This window comes from Ciconia boyciana, chromosome 4, assembly GCF_034638445.1.
Source record: "Ciconia boyciana chromosome 4, ASM3463844v1, whole genome shotgun sequence".
NCBI classification, from domain to species: domain Eukaryota; kingdom Metazoa; phylum Chordata; class Aves; order Ciconiiformes; family Ciconiidae; genus Ciconia; species Ciconia boyciana.
The window spans coordinates 101506660-101528724 of record NC_132937.1 but is presented as its reverse complement, the minus strand read 5'-3'; the positions used below and the strand labels follow the sequence as shown (position 1 = coordinate 101528724).

The window sequence follows — 22065 nt, the reverse complement described above, 5'->3', positions numbered from 1 at the left end:
TTTCAGTTACGTATTTGGCAGCAACTTAAGCCATAGTCTTTAGCGTAGATATGTATCTCCAGAAATCTTGCCAGCGTTGCCTAACAATACTTTTTCATCTGGCAAAAATAAGAAAGTAAGGGCATGATGTTCGAGAAAGACCAAGCAGAGCAAAACATTTGGGCGCAAGATAAAACAAAGCGGAAAATGAGCTATAAAGAACAAAATCAACTGTGTTTTGTCTTTAATAGCAATAGTGGTTTTCTATAAGCTTCTAGGTTTATAGACTTTCCCATGTATTTTACAAACAGTAGTTTATTCAACAGCACCCCTACAAGACAGTTTTTTTCTCTTCTTTGGTTTATTTGACAAAAATGTGTTCTGCTGGGACAGAATATTCTGGTTTTATACTTAGTTTCCCCCTCTGAAAGGCAATGCTCAGTAAAGTCTGTGTGCAATGGTTTATGCAGCTTGTGCTTATTAACAAAAGTATTTTCAAGTGAGTTCAAAACAAAATAATATACAGCATCATTACTAAAACAAAAACAACTCCTGCTTTAAGTCCAGGAATGGAGTTACTTAATGGCTGGACTTAATGGCTGGACTTAATGGCTGGGCTCTTATTTCCTATTCACTACATGAAAACATGAAAATTAAAAAAAAAATAATAAATGGGACTTAATTGAAAAGCTTTGGTCTTTAAGATTATTTTCCATTCTCTGTCAGTCAAAACATTTGTACTAATCTAAAATTGAGCTGTCAGCAAAGTAATGAGTTAGTATATAGAAATATTTTGTGTGATACATTTCTACAGATTGTTAAATGGGATTTAAGTAACTGAGTTTTAATCCTGTTTTGGTACATCCATGGTTTAATATGTATTTCTCTGCTAGAGAACCTGTTGTTTTAAAATCCAATCCTTTTATGAGTTTAATTCCTGACCAAGAGAAACCTTCAACAACCAGTCAGTAAGAGCAACAAATCTGATAATATCATCCACAAAATTTTTGAACTCTCTAAAAAATAATTAGTTCAAGCCATATATATACTACAGAAACCTCAGATGCAGTCAGAGTAGGCTCTTCCAAAATCTTATCCACCTTCTTGCAACCCCTGTGTCGTGGTATGGACCATATACGGTAAATGCCTATCCATTAGATACCTCTCCCTAGAAGCTCCAGAATTTCTAAAGTAAAAAAGGATTAACTTTTTACCAGTGAGTGATCAAGACGTTTGCTGGTGATGAGAAATGAACATTTTATGGTTTGGTGTTTTGAATTCTCCTGACGGTATTCTGCATCCCTCTGAAATTGGGGCTCACAATTTATATTATACAAGAGGCAGTTTGTTGAATTGGCAGTTTCATACTTGACCACTGAAGACAGGAATAGCTCAGCAACAGTAAAAACGACGTTTTGAAACAGGTAATGAAGAAAACTTAAAAGAAAATGGATAGTGCAATATTTTGCCTGTGATTAGATAGTATTTTTTGCAAGGATGAGGATGAGCTCTTTGTCGCTAGCTTAATGAAAACCGCTTCACTCGTTCAGGATGGTAAATCTTCAGGCCTGATCATTGCAGGCGATGGCCATGCACAAGTGAACTTTGAGCATTCCTGGGGAGATGGAGGTCCAGTCCTCCGTTTTATAAATGAAGTTTATAGAAACAGTACCGGGCACCCACCTCTTCCACTGCAAGTGGAAGATGCTTGAGGTTAGCTCCATGCCAATGAATCTCAGAAATGTTAACAATGTCACCTCATTCTCTTGGTGGTTCCCAAGATGCGGTGCGATGGGAAGGGGGTAGCTACACCTCAGTCCTTGCTGCTGCAGATAAACAGCAGGACATGTTTTAAAGCAGGGGGTTGTGCCCTGCTGCTGCCTTACAGTCTGCACAGAAATTTTGAAATGGAGTTTTATGAAGGGTGGATTTTACCCAAGAAACATGAGAACACCAGCCCCTATTCCCTAGCGAATACTGAGTGTTGCTATGGTTATATATAGAATGTATACATTAACACAAGAAGTTAGGGATTTCTCATTTATATTGATATCTAACCTGATATCAGGCAGACTTTGAAGACTAATGAAGAATTCCTCTCGTTCCTAATTGCCAATCTTTCGATTCTTTGTCCTCTGTCTCATTTCAGTTGCCACTAGCCTGCAGAATCTGGACTCATCATTTAACAGTTCGAGACACTTAAAACAACTGAGGATTAGGACTGAATTTGGTTCTGCTCGCACACACTGTATGGTGCTCTGCCCTCACAGCAAAAAAAATCAAGTGGAGTACAGCAAAGAATGACTGGCATAAAGTTGAGAGAGAATTTAAACAAGTTCACAAAGTTATTTCTTATTAGAATACTTGGGGGGAGGAGGGCAAAGCAATCCATCTTTACTTCTGTGACTTTAAAAGTAATTAAATACTAGCTTTATTGTGTCAAAATAAACAACCAGATGATCACATTCATTTTGTCTGATTGCAACCAGCAGAAGTTTCACTTCTCTTCTCTTCCTTTGGGTGATGACCTACCCATATTGTGAAATTAACGGCAGCAGATACTTACAGGCTATTAAATAACCACGGTTCCTCAGAATCTTCTCAGTTAAGTGCTGGTCTAGAATGAAGTCATGCCAAGACAGTGATCCATTTGGAAAAACACTGTGGTTTTACGAAATGGTTCTTATTAAACACCATGGCTCCCAGAAGGAGATCCTGCAGAACAGTTTATTTGTCTCTCCTAGCCAGATCCTCACATGGCAGAAAAATAAAATATTTGTGTGTGTCTCTGCGCTTGCATCTTCTCAGAACATCAGTACAAAAGTTTGCCCTGAAAAACAAGTTTGTTTTCATCTCTGACCTTCGTATGGAGAGGAGGAAAAGACTTCATGTCAGGGAAATTGCCCAAAGGAAGGATCACATAAACTCATGGTCCCATTACGTAACCTGGACTTTCAGAACTGGATATATAAATTAGGCACCTAAATAAATGACGTGTATCTGATGTTGAACAAGTACCTGCTGTTCATGTCAGCTAAAAGTCTTGCTGCCTGAAGGCATGTGAGATCACAAATGTAAGTTACCTCATTACAAGCACCAAGGATGCTCAAAATTAGTAAGGTATTTTATTAATCTAGTATACTGAAATGAAATAACAAAGTGTAAAAATACCACACCTAGCTATTTTAGCCTCAGTGTTTGCTTTTAACAAGTTTAAAGGAAATCTCTGAATAATACTGCATCATAATTAATGAAATACAAATTCTCAGACCTTCAAACAGGTTCTGCATTGTTTGTTTTTAGCTAATGGATTTGATTGCCATGTATTAGTACTGAAACATCTTGCGTTGTCCAGAGATGAATCTATGCCTAATTTCTGTCTTGACACCATCTACCAGAAAATAGATCATAATTATCATTTCATCTAGAAAGACATTATAAAGTCCTACAGCTAAACTTGGTGGATTTGGGCCAGTAGTACCAGATGGTTTGGAATGGGAAATCATGTTAGGATGTAACGCAACCAGCTAGAGGAACAACAGGATTTTCTGAGGTGTCTTGAATATAGCTTAAAGGACCCTTTTTATGTTTTAGAAGGAAGGCCTCTTATGTAATACCACAAATGCCAGCAAAACTCTTTTTTTAAACTAATTTCTGATTATTAAGCATAATGGCAAAAATAAGCATTAAAAATACAGTAATTAACATTATTATTGGGAAATGCAAGTGAAAAAGTTAATTATAAAAAAGGGAAACATCAGCAGAGTGACGTTAAAATGCTATCTGTGTTTTAAACAGATCTTGTGCTGTTATTTCTTGGTCATTTGTTTTCAATACTAACGTAGGCCTTTCCAGATTTTTTCCAAACTTTCTGTTCTAATAGAATCAACTAATGTACCTTTGTCTGTTATTATTGTCTCTTTTTTTTTTTGGCCACACTACCATGTACCTCCACAGTCGTATATTTTCAAGGAAGTTTTTTAAAATAAAAGCTTAATTACCTGAGCACATTAAAGACATTTTGCTGATGGAATTCAAGTTCTTTAGAAGCTATATACTCTATTGTCATTAACCGTACACTAATTGTTCACCGTACGCCTTAATTGAGGTCTGTTGGTTTTCCAGCCAGGAGACAGCAGCGCCAGGAGAGCTGGTTCTCCGTCGACGCCAAGCCGCGCCTGTGACCCCCGACATGGGCTCTCTCTCTCGCCCCCCACCTCCAGATGCAGTTTCATCCGTGCCCCTGTGCCGCTTGCACCAGAGGAGTGCAGGGACGGTGCCGTGCTGAACTCGGGTCCCAAGAGACCGCCGCTGCTCCCGACAGCACTCAGAGATGCTCAGCGATCAGAAGGCACCTGGGTCATCACGTAGCGCTGCAGCTCCCATTAAGCAACCTGGGTCTCCATGAACATTCGCCTTCCACCTTCTCTTCTTTTCTGTCGCATTTTAATTATCTCGTTACGTTCCAGATTAGGAGGAAACAAGGATGAAGAGTCTCAAATCCATTACCAAGGTAATAGCACGGGCTTGGGATAGCAGCTATGACCATGACAGCATTCAGAAGTCTCAAAGCTTTGCAGTAACGCTGTCACTTACAGCTTGAGTGAATGAGTTCATTATAGATGTGAAAAATTTCTAGCTACTGTTAAATAATTTTTTCCTTGATTGAAATCTTAAATAAATTTAGGCAAGTCACTTGAAACAAATTTTAATGGGCAATGACTAATCGTACATTTCTCATTTTCTTGACACTTTATGCTATGATTCATTTAAGTACGGAGTGCTTACCTGAAACCACTGAAGAAAGCTGTTGTTTCACATAAAAGAGCTGTATGTTACTATGTACTGAGAAAAAAACCCTAGGTTTTCAGTATCTCAGTTCAGCGATATGGGACTGCACCCAAAACTAACAAGCACCTTTTATGTTAATTTTTGCCTCATTTGCCAGGAATAATGGGGATCATTATCCTTTGATCTTGCTAGAAAATTGTGATAAGTTTTTCAATGAAAACTTGGATATTGCAGTGGTACAGGTTGAGGTACCACAATTAAGGTAAAACAAAGCTCGGCGAATATTTAACACATAAGTAAAGAAGCAAACTACTGGACATTAGGTCTAATCCTGCAAAACAGTGTACGTGCCTGTGTCTTTATTCACCTAATGAGTTTTGCTAAACTTGTCTTTGCATCAGTGAGCAGTATGAGATAGCCATCTCTTGGTATGTGAACTTTCTATAAAAATCTCCTAGTCTTTTTATCGTTCCAGAAGTTTTGCCCCTAACTTCAAGGCTGTCATGGTTTTGCATTTGAAAAAAGGTGGTGTGAGACACGATTCTTCTACTGTATCATGCCAGGAGAGGATGAACTGTGCATGTTAATACAATGGGATTCTCATCCAACCCATTCTCAAGCCAAATGAAGGCACTATTTCAAAAAGTATTGCTAAGTCATGCCCTCATAAAAAAGCATCGATTTTCAGCTGCTACAACACCCCTAAATTATAAGGGTTATGTTTTTCTGTTGGAACCTGGATTATCAAACTCCGAAAAGGATGAACATCTGAATGAAGAAATGATCTCACAGCTACCTCATTTGCCATTCACCATGTGCTATACCCTGGCAGCTAGAGCTTTATTTACAGAGAAAGTTTGTATAATATGCATATATATGCATAACCATGTACCTTAGCTCCTCTTAATCCAAATTAAAAGAAACCTATGACTAGGTACTGTTCCCAGGTACCATGCAGTATTGTGCCACGATCCCATCTCAGCAGAGTAAGCATCACGCATGCCCCATGTTCAGCAGGACAGGACACAGCTACAGTCAATTCTCAGGCGTGTATGCTGTCAAAGGCCACTGGGTGTGCTGGTTTTGGCTGGGGTAGAGTTAATCCTCTTCTTCACAGTAGCTAGTATGGGGCTATGTTTTGGGTTTGTGCTGGAAACAGTGTTGATAACGCAGGGCTGTTGCCGTTCCTGCTGAGCAGTGCTGACACACAGTCAAGGCCTGTTCTGCTCCTCACCCACCCCACCAGCGAGGGGGCTGGGGGGGCACAAGGAGCTGGGAGGGGGCACGGCTGGGACAGCTGACCCCAGCTGCCCAAAGGGACACCCCACACCATGTGGCTGTGTCATGCTCAGCATAGAAAGCTGGCGGGGAGGTTGGCAGGGGGCACTGCTCAGGGACTGGCTGGGCATCGGTCGGTTGGTGCTGAGCAATCGTTTTCATTTGCATCACTTGTCTTTCTTGGGTTTTGTTTCTCTCTGTTATTTTCCTTTTCATTACATCATTATTATTATTATTATTATTATTATTATTATTATTATTATTATTATTATTATTATTTTGTTATTCTTATATTTCCATTATTAAACTGTCTTTATCTCAGCCCACAAGTTTTCTCACTTTTACCCTTCTCGTTCTCTTCCCCATCCCGCTGCAGGGGGAGTGAGCGAGCGGCTGGGTGGGGCTTAGTTGCCAGCTGGGGTTAACTGACCACAGTGGTTTAAAAAAGATCTTGCAAAGGGTGAGGGCTGCTTGTTTTGGAAACTCAGTTCTTCCCCTTTGCAATAAACACCTGAAGTTTGCTGGCTGTTGGGCACCTTGCCTTCCATTGTTCCATTTCCCTCGCTTCAGGGAAAGTTGGAGATGGGTGATATGTGAAAGACCTTGACAGTGATTTCATTAGTGGTATTCATTCTTTACTAATGTTTATGTTGCTCTGGAGGTATAGATATGATGTTGCAGAAGCCTGTTTTATGTTAAACACAAGGAGTTTGTTAGGGGTCCCAAGGTGAAGTTGCACTTTTTATTTCACCTGGAACAACTCTGGCCAAATAAACTCATATTCTCACTGTCACTCTTCCCACCTGCAGCTCCTTTGTAAAGGGACTTGGAGGGGCCTGTGGGAACCCCATCCTCCTCTGTACTCAACCTGGTGACAGATTCCCAGCTACCCCACAGCAGGTCCACAAGCAGGCCCACCACAGGACCCCAGCCTTGCCGTGCAGCCATCAACAGCTGTTTGCAAAATTCCCTAAGCAAAGTCATCCAAGGAATGGGCACAGACCATCCACGTGCATTTCTAGCTGCTGCTGGCAACCACCCGAGCCGTTGCAGCGATAGCAGGAACCGCCGTTTCTCACAGATGCATGGATTTCGTTGGCAGTCAGTGACAGTCTGTGCAGGAACACGCTGTCCCCTCGGGTCCTGACCACGGCTGGGGTGAGCTCTGCAGAGCCAGGCACAGGGAGGGTTCGGGAGCTTTCTGGCAAGCAGCCTCCTATGTGTGCGAAGTGGCTAAATATGTCATTGCTTAAGTAATGGAAAAGCTAGTCATCACTGTTAAAGAGCATAACTACTGCCCTTGGCAAGGGGCAGCAACTACGAGCTGTGTTGCTTATCTGATATCTCAGGAAGGGGATTCAGAACACCACTGGTTTTGTCTCTTTTGAACTTAAAAAGACAAGAAATCAGGTTTATTTTGTTTAGCCTAAAGGAACTTCTGGATTCCTTCTTGTTTCCATTTTGCAATGGGGTGATATGGGGAGAGTCTTTGGGTAAATGCCAAAAACCATGTTTTATATTATTTTTGTTTCATTTTCAGTACTTACAGCCTTGGATTTCTAACTTCCACAGCTTGCAACAACAAACCATACTTCTCAAACACCTCTTTTAGCAAGACAATCCCACTGTTCAAGCATCACAGGCAGTGCTTGTCAGGGCATTCTCTTCATCTCACAGAAGAAGAGTCATTAATGGGCTAATCAGGATATCTGCATCGATTTCTCAGTTTGTGTACCTACAAGCAAAACTGGCATTTTCACTTTTAGCCTAGTTCAGATGTTGAGAACTGTGCTTACTCTTCATTCAAGGGAAAAATTGTGCTTAACAAAATCAGTAGGTTTGCATGAATAAATTCCACAAAAAACCTCTGCTGGATAGAGTTCGAAGAGCTGACCCAACTCGTCACACCCCCTTAAGCCTCACCTACTCCCCCTGCATCCCCGCACCCTCGGCACGGTGCCGGTTTAGCCACCGGCAGAGATGGCTGAACTTGCTAGCCCAGCAGAAAGCCACTTACCCCGGACGCCTCAGATGCAGGTGGCGGGGGAGAAGCCCCCACCAGTCGGATCCACTGTGGGACCGGCTCTCCCACAGCAGTGCCAGCGAAGGGCAGCCTCCCCACACACAACCAGAGGCTCAGGTACCTCTCCAGCAGTATTATTTCCATTCCCCATCTCCTGCTTCCTCCAGTAACCTTTGAAAGCAGCTGCCAAGCGACGTGGGCAGGGCGATGGGACACTCGGGAATCGGTGAGTGCCGACTCTCGCAGCCCATGTTTGTACGATCAGCAAGGGAACAACGTGAATTACTTTTCCTAACCGTGTTGGAAAGAGGAGGTGCAAACTTCAGACCTGATTTCATTCCACAATTAAGCATGAAATTAGGAACCGTACAACACTATCGAAAAGGGCTTCAACAGTGAAAGGTTGTTTTTAAAATTGTTTTCCTGCAGACTAGACATTTTTCCCTGCCTGGTGTGACTTCCTATCCTGCAAAGACTGCTGTCACCACTGTATGTGCTCCATACGGGGTATGTTCATAAGCTTCTCAATACTGACTTTATAACATTGAAGCTGTCCTTCATTTCATGTGCAGCACCAAAGGAAGTCAAGGGGACACTGCAGAACAAGGCGCTACATGCAGAAGGGAAACGTACAGCACCCAGCCTTACAGTTAATATTGCCTACTTAAGGTTTACGGTGCAGCTACATCAGGTCAAAGCTGAAGCTGCAGTTCAAACTACTATAGTCATAGTTTTCACCTGCCTTTCTCAAAAAGATGGCTCCATGAAATGATAAATATAACTTGTTTATTCTGCTCAAGATGCTTGTGAAAGCAGCTTACAGAGCCTGCATGTCTCGCAGAGCCATCATGAACATTTTCAAGCCAAAGCACAAAATACATTTCTCTGTTCTTTGCCTGGCTGATTAATGATGGGAAAACAGATGGTGTTTGCTCGTTTGTCAAATTAAACTAAACCCCCAAAACTACCACCAACAAAACACTCCTCCTGAACGGTTTGCAGGGTTGATCTTAACATGGGTCTCATTAACACACCTCTCCAGGAAGCTCTAATTATCCAGCCAGTGACTTTTTGGTCTCTTGCCCACAACTACTCATTCCTTCTGTCTCTTCGTTGTCCCTTAACTTAACCACTCCTCATCTCCCTCCTTGTCCCGTTATTAGTCTCTACTTGCAAACAGCCACGTCCCAGCCTTCCTCCATCCCCACCAGCGGTTCCCTGGGTGGCTCTCGGTTCCCCCACCCTGCTTCAGTCTCCTTGCTCCCAAAAGTGCCTTTTGCTGCCTTTTCTGGTTTTCCCCACTGAAGCCTCCTTCCCCCATGGGTACCAACCCCTCCTCTTTTCACCCTTCCTGACACTCCTCACTTCTCACCCAGCTCTGGCGCCTGCTCTCCCATCCCATCCGAGATCCCTCCGTGTTCCCTCTCCATCCCTCCCTACCGGTCTCCTGGCTGGCTCCCTTTCAGGGTATCCCCCGAGTTTTCCCTGTCTTCACACGATATACCGGTGTAACTAGAGACCTAGAAAGCGCTGGCAGGACAAGAGACTCAGAAATGTCCAACTCTAGGACATTAAATGGTTACAGTATTTTCAAATCAAGTGTATATTCTAGCACTTCAAAGCTCAGACAAATGAAATTGAATAGTGCATATATTTTTTTAATGGTAGCAACTATAACACACTGTAGGTTTTGTCCTTTGCTGTCCAAAAATAAAAGAGAAAAAAAAAAAAAAAGAAAATCTAACAGCCAGCCAAGTCTCCCTCCTTTGTTCACAGCCAGCTGAGTTAATAATTCTCTGTTCCTTCCATGATCATCAACAAGAAAATTGAGGGGAAAGAAAACTAACTGACAAACTTTAGATGTTAAATTAATGCAATGTCCCTGAGAATAAGAACATGTTTAAAGTAAAAGCAAAAACACCTTAAAAGCTTGCAGATAATTATTATGCTTGAGAAGTACTGAAGAAAAGACACTTACCTAAGCCTGGACATGCAGTGCCACTGATTTCATATGATTAACAGTAAACATATGATGAAACACTTTGCTGGATTTTAGCCAGAAAACTCAATTCTGCAAAAGCCTGAGCACTATTCCACTAATATGAACATGTTCATGAAACTTTCAAGTAAAACTTCCTATTACTAGCATTCTACTAAATGTCATACAGGCAATAGCATATTACTCATAATTGGGACTTTCTTAAACTGAACTGCATCTTTATTGATTTAAATAGTAGTCTCTATTAATGCAATACTTCCAAAAAACAAGCAATAAAAATACTATCTAAGCAATCGCATGAGTCAATGCAGGTATATCTGACAGTCTTACAATATTTTTCTTTTATATGATCCATGTCTTTCAATAGGACAAGATATCAATGCTTAACTCTCGTCGCAGGTGCAGGTAGTTGGGTGAGGAGGGAGGGAAGGGAAGCGATTCGCCATCCCCCTCTGGACCACCCAAAGGGATGCGTGCTCCAGGGCCCTTGGAGTATCAGCTGTATCACCTCCCCACCTGCCTTCCCTTCCTGCCATCTACCCTGTGGCTGCAAGAGGAGAACTTCATGTGTTCCTTTAAAAAGCAAACAAACAAACAAACAAACCCCACAGAACTGATCAGTACGTAACAGCATTTTCTAGCAGATGATCAAGATGTGACTCATCTGACAGAAGGTAGGCATTTGCATCTAATCGCGTCAGCACTGGCTGGCCGAGTGGTCAGCAAGAGGAGGAGGAGGAGGAGGAGGTGGAGGAAAGCATTGCTGTGCTGTAGTTCTTATAAAATACAAAACTGAAACGGGTCAGCTCAACAGCACTTTGAAGGTGCCACTTCTCCCTATCGACCATGAAAACAATGTAAGGAGGCATGATCAGAGGTGGACATCTACATTTAAATACGGTGAAAGAAATTGATTGTGTGCTTTGCTTTTTTCATTGTGATCAATCGGGCACAGATGTTTTCCTCTGATACTTCCCTATGCCTCACTACTTTTAAATACATTTATATGAACAATGGTGTTGACACAGACCTACTTACCCTTCACATACATTAACAGCAAGATGACCCACTGCGTGCACAAGAGAAACTTACAGATGAAGACCAGGCAACCTGATTATGACCGCATTTTGCAAACAGCCAACAAATCACCCAAAAATGTACCCCAAAGGACTGCAGCCCTGCAAGATCATGTGAAGCATTCGCACAGCATCTCCACACTCTGGACCCCACGGGCTGGGCAGGGGAACCCACCATGTCCCAGAGCCCAGCTTGTCCCTCACCCAGCACAGCTCGGAGGGAAACTTTCTCAGAAGGGTTATATCAGGGCAAAGCTGGTATTATACAGTGAACACACACAGAGAAACCTAACTTTTGGCTCTGAACAGAAAGCACGCTTTTTCAAAGGAATGTACAAAAATGTACTTACAATAAATAAAACCAACCAAACAAGAGCCATTATGTATCAGGATTTTATACCCAACAGCTTCTTCCTTATCCAACAGAATCAGGAAGGACAAGCTATATATGACAAGTGCTTGTCACATTATTCGATGAACTACCAAAAGGAGTTCCATGAGGAGAAGGAAAATAAATACTTCTATGAGATCACGGTAGTAATACACAAATAGGCATAAAGAAGGTCACTAAAATATGCTTAAGTTTTGTACTTCTCTTTGTGGCACTTAACAAACATCCAGAGATTGCTTGCCTATCTAAAAAGTTAAAAATTTCCATGTCATTTATACATATAAGTATAAACTGTTAAGTATATAAACATAACCTTTACACCTGACTATTTACCTTAAACTATGTAATACGTTTTATAAGCAGTAATATACTACATTCCCTCCTAAAAATTAAAACAATTCTAGCAAAATAGGATTTCTAAAATATCAAATATCATTACGCACTCTGCTGTAAATAAGTCTTTTTGAAATGCAAGTGCAAAAACAAATCACTGGCACAAGACCAGTCATATTTCTGACGATGCAGAGCTTCTTATCTTACTCAATTCTATGTGTTTCAATGCTTAAACATAACATTAACACTGGAGTTTAATCTGGAGACAATCTTTATGGCCACAGCACATTTTTATTTCACGACCATAGTTCTTCGTTGGTGCATTCACCAGGATTCCGCTTTCTGGCCACAACTTACTCTGCTGTTTGTGAGTTGCTTTGTTTTTCCATAGCTAAATCCCCATTATTTTTGTACTTGTCAGCAAAATAATCGGAGTCAAAGCTTACAGACAAATCTGGAGGACTCACATAAACGTTTCCATTGTCTATTGTGACTTTATGAATCCTTTGTTTGACTCCTTTCGATCGCCACTGTGGTGTTGGTGATGGCTCCAAAGGGTTTATTCCTTCATATAATCCTTCTCCTGTTTCCAAAGTAATTTTATACTTATGCCAAGGACAAGTAATACATGCTTGACCATTGATATCCTGCAAGAAGAAGATGATAAAAATAGCAAGTCATCAGCTTCTGATTCTTCTCCTGGAAGAATCTCTAGGACAAAAGACATGCTTGGTGATTTGGCTCTATGGCTGTCTGCTATTTTACATATATATCCATTTCTTTCGACGTTATGTTCAGATAAACGTATTCAAAAAAATGCATTAGAGTTTTTGCATGACCCTATGCTGCTACATTATTTTTATTTTGCTTACGTACCTCTATTTCTCCAAGATGTAAAGGGCCTCCTTCATCTGAAACATGGTAGAACACAGTATTAATTTATGCAGCAGATTTTATGCTTAATTCTTGCAACATTGAGATAATACGTGCAAATATCTTACGGTAGCAGCGAGAGTCCATTGCATGAAATTTCCCTTTATGGTAGAAAACAACAACTTGTCTGCCATTGACTTTGGCTGTTGTTCTTCCGGACCTCTTTATGTCATCTTCTTTGCCAATTAATATAAGCCCGTCTGGCTCCACTTCAACTGTTCCTGTGCTTGAGCTGTGCAAATCCACATCCTTAAAACACAAAAAATTCAAAAAGCCACCTTATGAAACAGATTTTGTTTGAATTTCTACATGTAGAATGGGTGTCTTAGTCCCGGAGAAAGCCCTGACCCATTTAACACGTGAAGTGAAAGGAGCAGAAGTTTTAGTAAAAGACTATCAACATGCACAAGAAGCAAAGCACATGAGATTGGTGATAATGTTTGGCCAACGTGTTCACTAACAGAACTGGGACGAGGAAAACCAGCTGTTGCAAACCTGATACCTGAGGCTGAGGCAAGATAAACTCTAAATCACTATTCATTTACTCTGCACTGTAGTCACCGTATCCCCAGGAAAGCTACATGCAAAGAAATACAAGGGTGCTACATGTAAAATATTATACTGTTTAGCTGTGCAATGGGTAAACAGTAGCCTTTACATGTAAATCCAGTACTCTTTAAATAATATTATGGCTAGAAATACAAACTGATGTAAGTTGATAAAAAACTGAAAATACCATCTGCAAAAGGGAAAAAAAATTGTTTATTGAGGAGCTGTATTCAACCCGGGCTTCTTAGCAAATGTGTCTGCCTTTCCCTTCCTCCTCTTACATATTTCAAATGCCTAATAGCCTCTCCCTCTCCCAGCAGAGGACATACGTAGTTTTATCACAAAACCTGCCTTCCTATTAAATTTGCTTACAGTTAGCTACTGCATTCCAGTTCTGTCCAAATTCCCAGTATGACCATACCGCCCTCGCTTCCTCTGAAAAATCAGGCTAAAAAAGGTCTTTGTAGGCACTGAGACCAAAGGGGAACCGTGGGCGGGGGGGATGCCGCTGCAGAGGGGTGCCGAGCCACGAGGAGCAGCGTGGCAGCAAGCCACACCATACCTTCGGTCCACGCCAGATCGCAACGGAGATGAGAAAGCAGATGAAGAAATGGAGGCTCAGAATAATGAGGTCCAGCATTGCCTCTCTTCGCTGCGCCTACCGCAACTGTCCTGCCTTGTTCACATATGTCACGGCGTGTGTCGCAGCTCCTCTTTACGTGCAGCGGGGCCGGCCCCTATAGCACCAGAAGCAGATTGTATGGAGGCTCAGCGTGGCAGGAGCCAGCTCTGCCTGTGCCGATAAGGAGCGAAGACGTGCTGGGGCTGGCCTGATAACGGAAGAAGAGAGCCCTGCGTTCCTCCTGCCGCCTTGCTCCCTGCGAGCCCGTGCCACCACCGCCTTCTCCAAGCGGGACGTGCCGAACCGAAACCCTGCTCAGAGCCACGTTAGGTGTTTATTTGGGATCAGCAACCGTGTGCTTCCTAATAAACCGCTACATGGGGAAGGCTGGTGTAAATAATAGTGTGGTGTTTTCAAGGAGAGTTGTTATCTGATTTGCACACGACCAACCATAAGGACCGACTCTCTGCTTTCCAGTTTACAGGAACTTCCACCCAGTCTTACCTAGAAAATGAAACGTCACTGTCAGACTCACAGGACCATCCAATAAGGCATTCACGCTTATTTTCTTTAGAAATTTATTATTTTTTTAGAAATATTTTCTTTAGAAATTATTTTCTTTAGAAATGTATTTCTTTAGAAAATAAGCATACCGTGTAGCAAACTAACCACAAGAACCGGAGTAGGAAACCCCCAATTTTTTACTATCACCTTTTGGCGCACTCTGCGTATAAACTTCCCAAATTGGCCAAAATCTTAAAATGCAGAAGCCTGGAGTTAGAAACACTCTTATGAAGACACCTCTAAAAAATTGTATATCTACATACATACACATATATAGAGACACACACAAATGTCTACATACATTCACGCACACACAGAGACATAAATATATATGTCCAGACCAGTATTAAAATAACATTTGGCACCAAACCTCCAGTTCATTTAATGATGGCATTTCTACAGTCAGCCTGGATTTTGTAGACATAAATTATCCAGGCACGCCAGTCTGAAACCTGGCTCAGACTGTCAGCACGTTGTGGACCCTACACGGCCCAACCGGCATAAGCAATGAATAGCCAACGGCTTACAGTCAAGACTTCCATGCTTATCTACAACCAACTGCAGATTAAGAACTGCCTTGGCTCATTGGAAGTCCTCCAGAAGAAAGCCCTCGAGGCAATGCACGCTTGTTAATACACTAATGAGTTTGTTAAATGCATGGTGGCAAAAGACTTTTTTCCCTTCGAAAAAAAGCGCAGCTAAGGACTCCTCATCGTGAAAGACCTGTAACTAGACCCTCTTACTGCAGGCCTACTGTTGGCCACTTTCTCATCCATGAAGTGGACGTGTACCCACAAAGTATGAACAGAAAATGAGATATTTCAACCTACAGCAGCCCAGGAGGCACTGAAAGCCCCAAAGGAGGCAGGAGTTTCTTACCTGAGTTCGGGACAGGACCCAGCATAAGGGAAGGGCAAGAGACCTCTGAGGTGGTTTTCACCCAACGTGACCTTCTCCTCTTCCACCTCAGCCTCCAGCTTGAGGCCACCCGGACAACGTTGCCGCAACAGCTGGAGCCAGTCGAACAAAGACCTGCTTTCTCCTCCCTTTGTTTAAACAGCACAGCCCTGGGCGTTAAGCCCGGCTCAGTGGATAGCTGAGCTGGTGAGCCTCACCTGCCTATCAAAAGCACGTTAAAATGGCAATTTGCCTGCCTGCCCTCTCACAGCCCCTTGGGAAACGCACTCTCCATTACACTCTCCCTAAGGTGAAATAATAACCAGTTGTGCTTGCTCCTGTTTTTTCCAGGCTGATGACCATATTAAAACCACCCCTTCAAACAAGACACGGCGTATAATGGCCCACATAACCCCCCCGGGTCCCACAACGGAATCCTGAGCTACCAACCAGCTACCAGCGTGGCACCGACCAACGGAAGTAAAAACATTTCAATCAAAAAGGTTATTCCCCCACACACAAACACTTTGAGTTGATTTTCTGCTAGATTTTTCCTAATGCTTTCTTAAGAGTTCGGCTGCTCTGATGTTTTCTGCGTCACTGGACGGAGGCATCCGTGCAGCCAAGTGGCATCCGCTGGGAACCAGTCAAAGGGGTTTGGGAGCAGCCAAAGGATCCGTTTTCTGGCAAGAAATACAGCTGGGTTTATGAGTCGCAGTAATTAATTGCTGTACCCTGCTCTAACGTCTTTTCCTCCTTTGGGGAAAGGGAAAAAAAAAAATCACTGCCGCGCAGGGCGTGGGCCCGACAGGCCCCGGAGGCGCGGGTGTGGGGGCGGGCGGCCGTCGGGGGCTGCCCCGGGTCCCAACAGCTGCGTGCGGGGACCCGAACAAGGGGCGACGCGACCCCCGGCTGCCCCCGCTCCTCCGCCGCTCGCCCCGGCTGTCCGCCGGGGGATGCTCCGCTGGTCACGGTGCCGTCGGGGGAAGATGCCCGCCGGTGCCGGGCGATGTAGGGGCAGCGGACCACCGGGGGAAGATGCCCTCCGGTGGCGGGCGGTGGAGGGGCTGAGGAACATCGGGGGAAGATGCCCGCCGGTTACGGCGGTGAGGACCGCTGGGGGAAGATGCTCGCCGGTGCCGGGCGGTGGAGGGGCTGAGGAACATCGGGGGAAGATGCCCGCCGGTTACCGCGGTGAGGACCGCTGGGGGAAGATGCCCGCCGGTGCCGTGGAGAGGACCGTCGGGCGAAGATGCCCGCCGGTGCCCGCGGAGAGGACGGCCGCGGGGGGAAGATGCCCGCCGGTGCCGGGGGCGGGGGGCGTGCGATCCGCCGTGCGCGCAGCCCACCCCCGCCGCCGGATGGCGGCCAGCCCCTATATATATATATATATGTGCCTGCGGGGAGCGCCGCGCCGCCGGCGGGGAAGCCGGGGGGCCCGAGCGGCGGCTGCCCCGCGGCGGGCGCGATGGAGGAGGACCCCTTCCCCGCCGGCCTCAACCTCTCCGGCCCCGGCGCCCCCGCGCCCCGGCCCGGGCCGCGGGCGGCCGGGGCGGCCGCCGTGCTGCTGCTGGCGCTGGTGGGCAACGGGCTGGTGCTGCGGCGGCTGTGCGGCGGGCGGCCGCGCCGGCGGCGGGACCTGCTGCTGGGGCACCTGGCGCTGGCCGACCTGGCGGGCTGCGGGCTGGCGCTGCTGCCGCGGCTGGCGGCCGAGCTCCGCGGCCCCGCCGGGCCCCCCCCGGGCGCCGCCGCCTGCCGCCTGCTGCCGCTGCTGCAGCGCTGCGGGCCGCTGGCCTCGGCCCACGGGCTGGTGCTGCTGGCGCTGGAGCGGCACCGCCCGGCGCTGCCCGCCCGCGGCCTGGCCGCCCTGGGCTGGCTGCTGGCGCCGCTCCTCGCCCTGCCCCAGGCCTTCGCCTTCCGCCCAGCGCCGCGCCCCGGCGGGCCCCGCTGCCGCAGCGTCTTCGAGGAGCTGCCGCGCTGGCAGGGCCTGGCCTTCGCCGCCTACGGGGCGGCCACCGGCTTCCTGGCGCCCGCCGCGCTGCTCTGCTGGGCCTGCGCCCGCAGCCTGGCCGCCCTCGGGGCCGCCCGACGGCCGCGCCGGCGGGCGGAGGGCGGCGGGCGGCGCCGCGGGGCCGCCCGGGGCGGCGGGCGGCGGAGGCGGCCTCCCCCGCGGGCGGGCGCGGGCGCTGCGGCTGCCGCTGGTGCTGGCCGCGCTCTTCGCCCTCTGCCGCCTGCCCCGCTGCGCGCTGGAGCTCGGCCTGGCCTCGGCGCCCGGCGACGGCGGGCGGCGGGAGGCGCTGGCGGCGCTGGGCATCGTGGCGGCGGCCAGCAGCGCCCTCAACCCCTACGCCTGCCTCCTCCTGCACGGCCGCCGGCCCGGGCCGCGCCGCCTGCGCCGGGGCCTCTGCGGGGCGGGGACGGCGCCCGCCGCCGTCGCCTGCTGCTGCCCCGGCCCCGACGGGCAGGGCCGCCGCGGGGCCACGCTCCGCCGCCCGCTCCGCCGCCGCGCCGGCGGCCCCGGCAGCCCGGGCGCCCCCGGCAGCCCCGGCGCCGCCGGCGGCCCCGGCACCCCGGCCCCGCCGGCACCCCGGCAGCCCCGGCCCCGCCGGCGGCCCCGGCGCCCCGCCGCCCGCAGCGGCAGCGGCAGCGGCAGCGCCCGGCGCGGCCCCGCTCGAGGCGCGGTGTTAGCGCGGCCGCGGGGCCGGGACACGCGCGGGTGGGCGCCGCGGCCGCGCGTCGTCACGGAGGAGCTCGGTCCCGCCACGGGGCCGGGCCGGGGCTGAGCGCGGGAAGCGCTTGGGCTGCCGCGCAGCTCTGCCCGTGGTCGTTTAGCGTTGGCTGAGCTTGGGGATATGTATATATATTTTTTTATTTTATTTTTTATTTTGGGGGCGTTTTCGTGTCAAACGCGCTTATGGAAGAGGGCAAAATCAGCAGGATGGCTGTTGCTATGCAAAGTGCCCGAACGTTGTTCCCGTTCAGAGCCCGACGTGCTTGTCATCCTTACAAAGCCCTGTGAGCATTTCGGTCGTACTTTGTGGATTTCGTGATACCTCACTCGGAAATAAACTCGGTCAGTCCAAGAAAAAGTTCCTCTTTTTTTGTTGTTGCTGTTGTTGTATAACTAACTCCACCGGAAAAGCATGGATGTGACCATTTCATTTCAGGTGGGCTGGTGTAATTCTTGCATTAGCTAACTAATTAGCTGTACAGACTGAGCAGGGGGCTGTTAACGGGCACGCTGCGATGGGATGTACGTGTGTAAAATGTGTCAAAAGTCTTCTAAAACGTTGTTGTATGTATTCCCGCCTAGCATGTTTTAAGCAGAGCAGTGAAGGGACACTGCACTGAGACTGTATCCTTCTCATTTAGCTCCGGTTTTACTCGTAAGATTTCCATTACACCCACTTCACCAGCTGAATATTTTTTGTCATGTTGACACTGCAAATTAAGCCGAAGCTATGTTTTTCTGAGATATGAGAGCTCTATTTCTCTAGGACTGGGCACGAATGATGTGCAATGTTTATAGCTGGTAGCATATGCGTATCAATACCCTCCATATGTTGATGATCGCTCACATGTATGCAAATGATTGACAAACCGGAGCAGGGAACGGCGAGAGCTCTGCACCTGCAGTCAGGAGCAGTGTTAGATGCTATCCTCGGACCCGGGAGGGACCTCGCTGATACCTGACGGAGCGGGAGGTATACCTGCATCGCCCCATCTGGTTGCTGCAGTGGATTCCCAGCCCGACTGACACCCTCGAGGAGTTCGAGACACTGAACATGAACTGAAGTGTGTTTATGCTGTGATTGCGTGAAGCTGTTTCTCCCCCAAAGACCCTGGCTGTAGTTTCTGTGCAGGTACCACCAGCGTGGGGAACAGCGTGCCCATCTGTGCAGGTGCCAGTGGCTGCATAGCATCTTTAATGGCAACATCTGTTTTCATAGGAAGCTGCCAAGTGGGGCTTTTCAGTTCTTACAGCCTGCAGCGATGTGCGTCCGTTTAGGCTCTCACTAACGTGACTCACGTGGGGAATGAGGAAGGTCAGTTCGGGGCAAGGCTCCTAGTTGCTCAGGGTCTTGCTGTCTCTTCAGCAGGGCTTTTTCTTGCTTATTCTGGATGAAAAATTAGCACTGGTTCCGTGACACGGGACTTGAGGCTCATTAAATCCTTGCTGTCTGTCTGGCTCTCACCAGCTGGTCCAATAATCTTTTCTCTACACCTCACTCTTTTCTATGGCTATCACGTCTTGTATCGAAACTGTCTCTTGGTGGGCGCTCGTGTTGCACTGGAGTCGCTTGTAAAGGTACCAGATGCTGTCTGACAGGTAGCTGTAGCATCTCAGTCTCAACAAGCTTCCTCTCAGGAAGTTAGGCTCAGGGTGACTTTTCTTAGAAGACAACATCACTCTGAAAGCAGTGACCTCGTGATGTTTGAACAGAACCTCATTACAATAATTCATGTCTACTCATAATTACTGCTGCTGATAAAAGGTTATTATAAAGGCAGGTAAAGCTGAAACTGTGCTGTGTAAATGGGACTGAACTTTGTTCAGTAAGAAACAAATAGTGGTGAAGCCTAAATCCCCACCCAGCACGCAGAAAAGGGCTGTAAAGAGCGTCCCGGGGGCACTTCGTCTGGCTCCCTGATCTACTGCAGGACCACACATACCTTGGCCATTCTTGACAAATATTTTCAACTTATTTTTAATAAATTCCAGTGACAGAGTTTAGATAGCTTCTCTAGTCGGGCTGTTTAATGTTATAGTTCTTTTTCCTCCAAATAGCTCATCAGAACAGCCCTGCCTGAAAAACAGACATTTCTTTCTCTACTCTCAGTGGCAGCATTTGCTGTGCTCTGACATGAGCCTTGTTTGTAGTTGAGGACTTCGCAGTGTTTCTCTGATGGCTGAAACAAACCTAATACGATTCACAAGTCCTGTATTTCTGTTATTCTCCTCCGAATCCCCTCGTCTGTTTACATCCTTCTTAAAACACACAAAGCCACAAAACACACAGAAGCCTGTGGCTTCTTAAAAGCCACAAAGCGGAGGCAATACTCTGAGGATTCACTAGTGTTAAGAAGAATAAAATAATTGCCTTGTGTCTTACATACAACACTCCTTTAAATCACCCTAGAATGTCACTTGTTTCCTTCGTCACCACATCGTGCTGTTGATTCATACTCTGCTCCTGGTTCTCTAAAATCTCCAGGCGTGTGGGGGTTTTTTTTCCTGCAGAACTGCAGCCTAGACAGTTTGTTGTTCACCATTTTAATATTTTTCCCTTTCCCACTTATTTTGACCTTTAACTAATCCATGATGAATTTTACCCGATCATTTTTCCTGCCAATCAAGACTACTTTGAATTTTAGCCTATCCTCAGAAGTGCTGATAGCTCTCCCAGGGTGCATTTTCTCATGTTTGAGAAGAAAAAAGTGCCGACTCCTACACTCAAGTTACTTATTAAAAAAGTACCAAACGGTACTACATCAAATTCTTGCAGACCTTATCTGATCAGCCTTCCCACTGTTTAATTTTTGGTATCTACTACTGATTTCGATTTTAGCCAGTTGTGAACCTACCTCACAGTAATTTTATCTAGACTCTATTTCCATAGCTTGCTTAAAATATGATCAGATAGGCCATTGCCCACGTGCATTCACAGTCTGGATTTCCCCACTGATTTTTTCCTTACCAACTTATCCTGACAAAGGCAGGAGATGATTATTTTCATGTGACTTGTTGACAAATTCACAGTGGCTGTCTCTTACCTCTCCAGTAACCACTAGCACCTTGTATTTACAAAAATAATTCCCTTTTTTGTTCATCAGGACAGTGGTACCTCTCCTCCTTTGTGAACACTTGACGGTAAAAGAAAGGTTCAGAAGCTGCTCAGGCCAATGCCCTTGGTAGACTCAGGTTAATCTCATGAGGCTGTGTTGGCCTGACTACATCCAATAAACACGCTTGAACCTGCTGGCATCCCAGCCTTCCTTCTCCCTTTCACTCCCCAATGTCTCTTCAGTGTTAATACCACGAAACTCATTCAGTGTGGTCGAAAACCAGATTTTTTTTCCTTTGTTAGCTGGCCAACCTTGCGTGTTGCAAACCTCGTTTGATTTGTGTTACAATAATGCAGATGCGTTAGCATAACTAAGAGTAACTGAGTATGAGCACATTGATAAATGCATCTGTTTTGGACTCAGGTTAGCTCAGTTCTGTACCAACGCAGGTAGACTGCAAATGGAGGCAGGAAGGCATCCCCTAATGCCTTCTCTCTTTCTAACTCTTCAGAACAACGGTTCACTCACACACAAGTAATAAATAACTGGCAAAAGTCAAAGTTTTGCTTTTAACAAACAGGTCAATATTTTCTTTTTGAATAAGCATTTTAAGAAGACCAGATACAAAAAGAAGTACTAGACTAGGCACACTGACTTCAGAGCCGATCACAGTCTGCTACTGGTTGGCTCACGCGCCACAGAATCACCTTGCGAGGGAGCATCCCTACCTCCTGACGTTCTCGCTTTGCTCTGCGAGCTGGCGCATTCCTGGGGTTTCCTGCATTATCTGGAAACATGGCCCCGTGCACTGGGCTTCTTTGGACCATCTGCGATACAAGAAGT

The 22065-nt window shown here is 46.4% G+C and overlaps 2 protein-coding genes across 3 annotated transcripts; one reads left to right on the top strand and one right to left on the bottom strand.

Annotated features, from left to right (window-relative positions):
- Nucleotides 1-9702: 9702 nt before the first annotated feature.
- Nucleotides 9703-16534, bottom strand: RFESD (Rieske Fe-S domain containing). 2 transcript variants are annotated; one of them, XM_072860799.1, is made up of 5 exons: nt 15418-16534; nt 13915-14478; nt 12872-13052; nt 12747-12781; nt 9703-12517 (listed from the first exon to the last, which is right to left on the bottom strand). In XM_072860799.1, the coding sequence occupies exons 2-5, from the start codon at nt 13990-13992 to the stop codon at nt 12224-12226; spliced, it is 588 nt and encodes a 195-aa protein (XP_072716900.1). In that variant the 5' UTR covers nt 13993-14478; nt 15418-16534; the 3' UTR covers nt 9703-12223. The 2 variants fall into 2 exon arrangements, with proteins under 2 accessions (XP_072716900.1, XP_072716901.1); XM_072860800.1 differs by having other exon boundaries at nt 13915-14089.
- A 153-nt stretch (nt 16535-16687) lies between these two features.
- GPR150 (G protein-coupled receptor 150) lies at nt 16688-21305 on the top strand. Its single transcript, XM_072860952.1, has 2 exons — nt 16688-17549; nt 21271-21305. The coding sequence occupies exons 1-2, from the start codon at nt 16688-16690 to the stop codon at nt 21303-21305; spliced, it is 897 nt and encodes a 298-aa protein (XP_072717053.1).
- Nucleotides 21306-22065: the final 760 nt, after the last annotated feature.

Coding starts and splice junctions, on each gene's coding strand:
- RFESD (XM_072860799.1), bottom strand. CDS start 13,992: ATGCTGGACCTCATTATTCTGAGCCTCCATTTCTTCATCTGCTTTCTC. Junction 12,782..12,871: donor AATGGACTCTCGCTGCTACC/GTAAGATATTTG, acceptor ACCATGTTTCAG/ATGAAGGAGGCCCTTTACAT. Junction 12,518..12,746: donor TACATCTTGGAGAAATAGAG/GTACGTAAGCAA, acceptor TTCTTCTTGCAG/GATATCAATGGTCAAGCATG.
- GPR150 (XM_072860952.1), top strand. CDS start 16,688: ATGCCCGCCGGTGCCCGCGGAGAGGACGGCCGCGGGGGGAAGATGCCC. Junction 17,550..21,270: donor GCGCCGGCGGGCGGAGGGCG/GCGGGCGGCGCC, acceptor TTTGTTCATCAG/GACAGTGGTACCTCTCCTCC.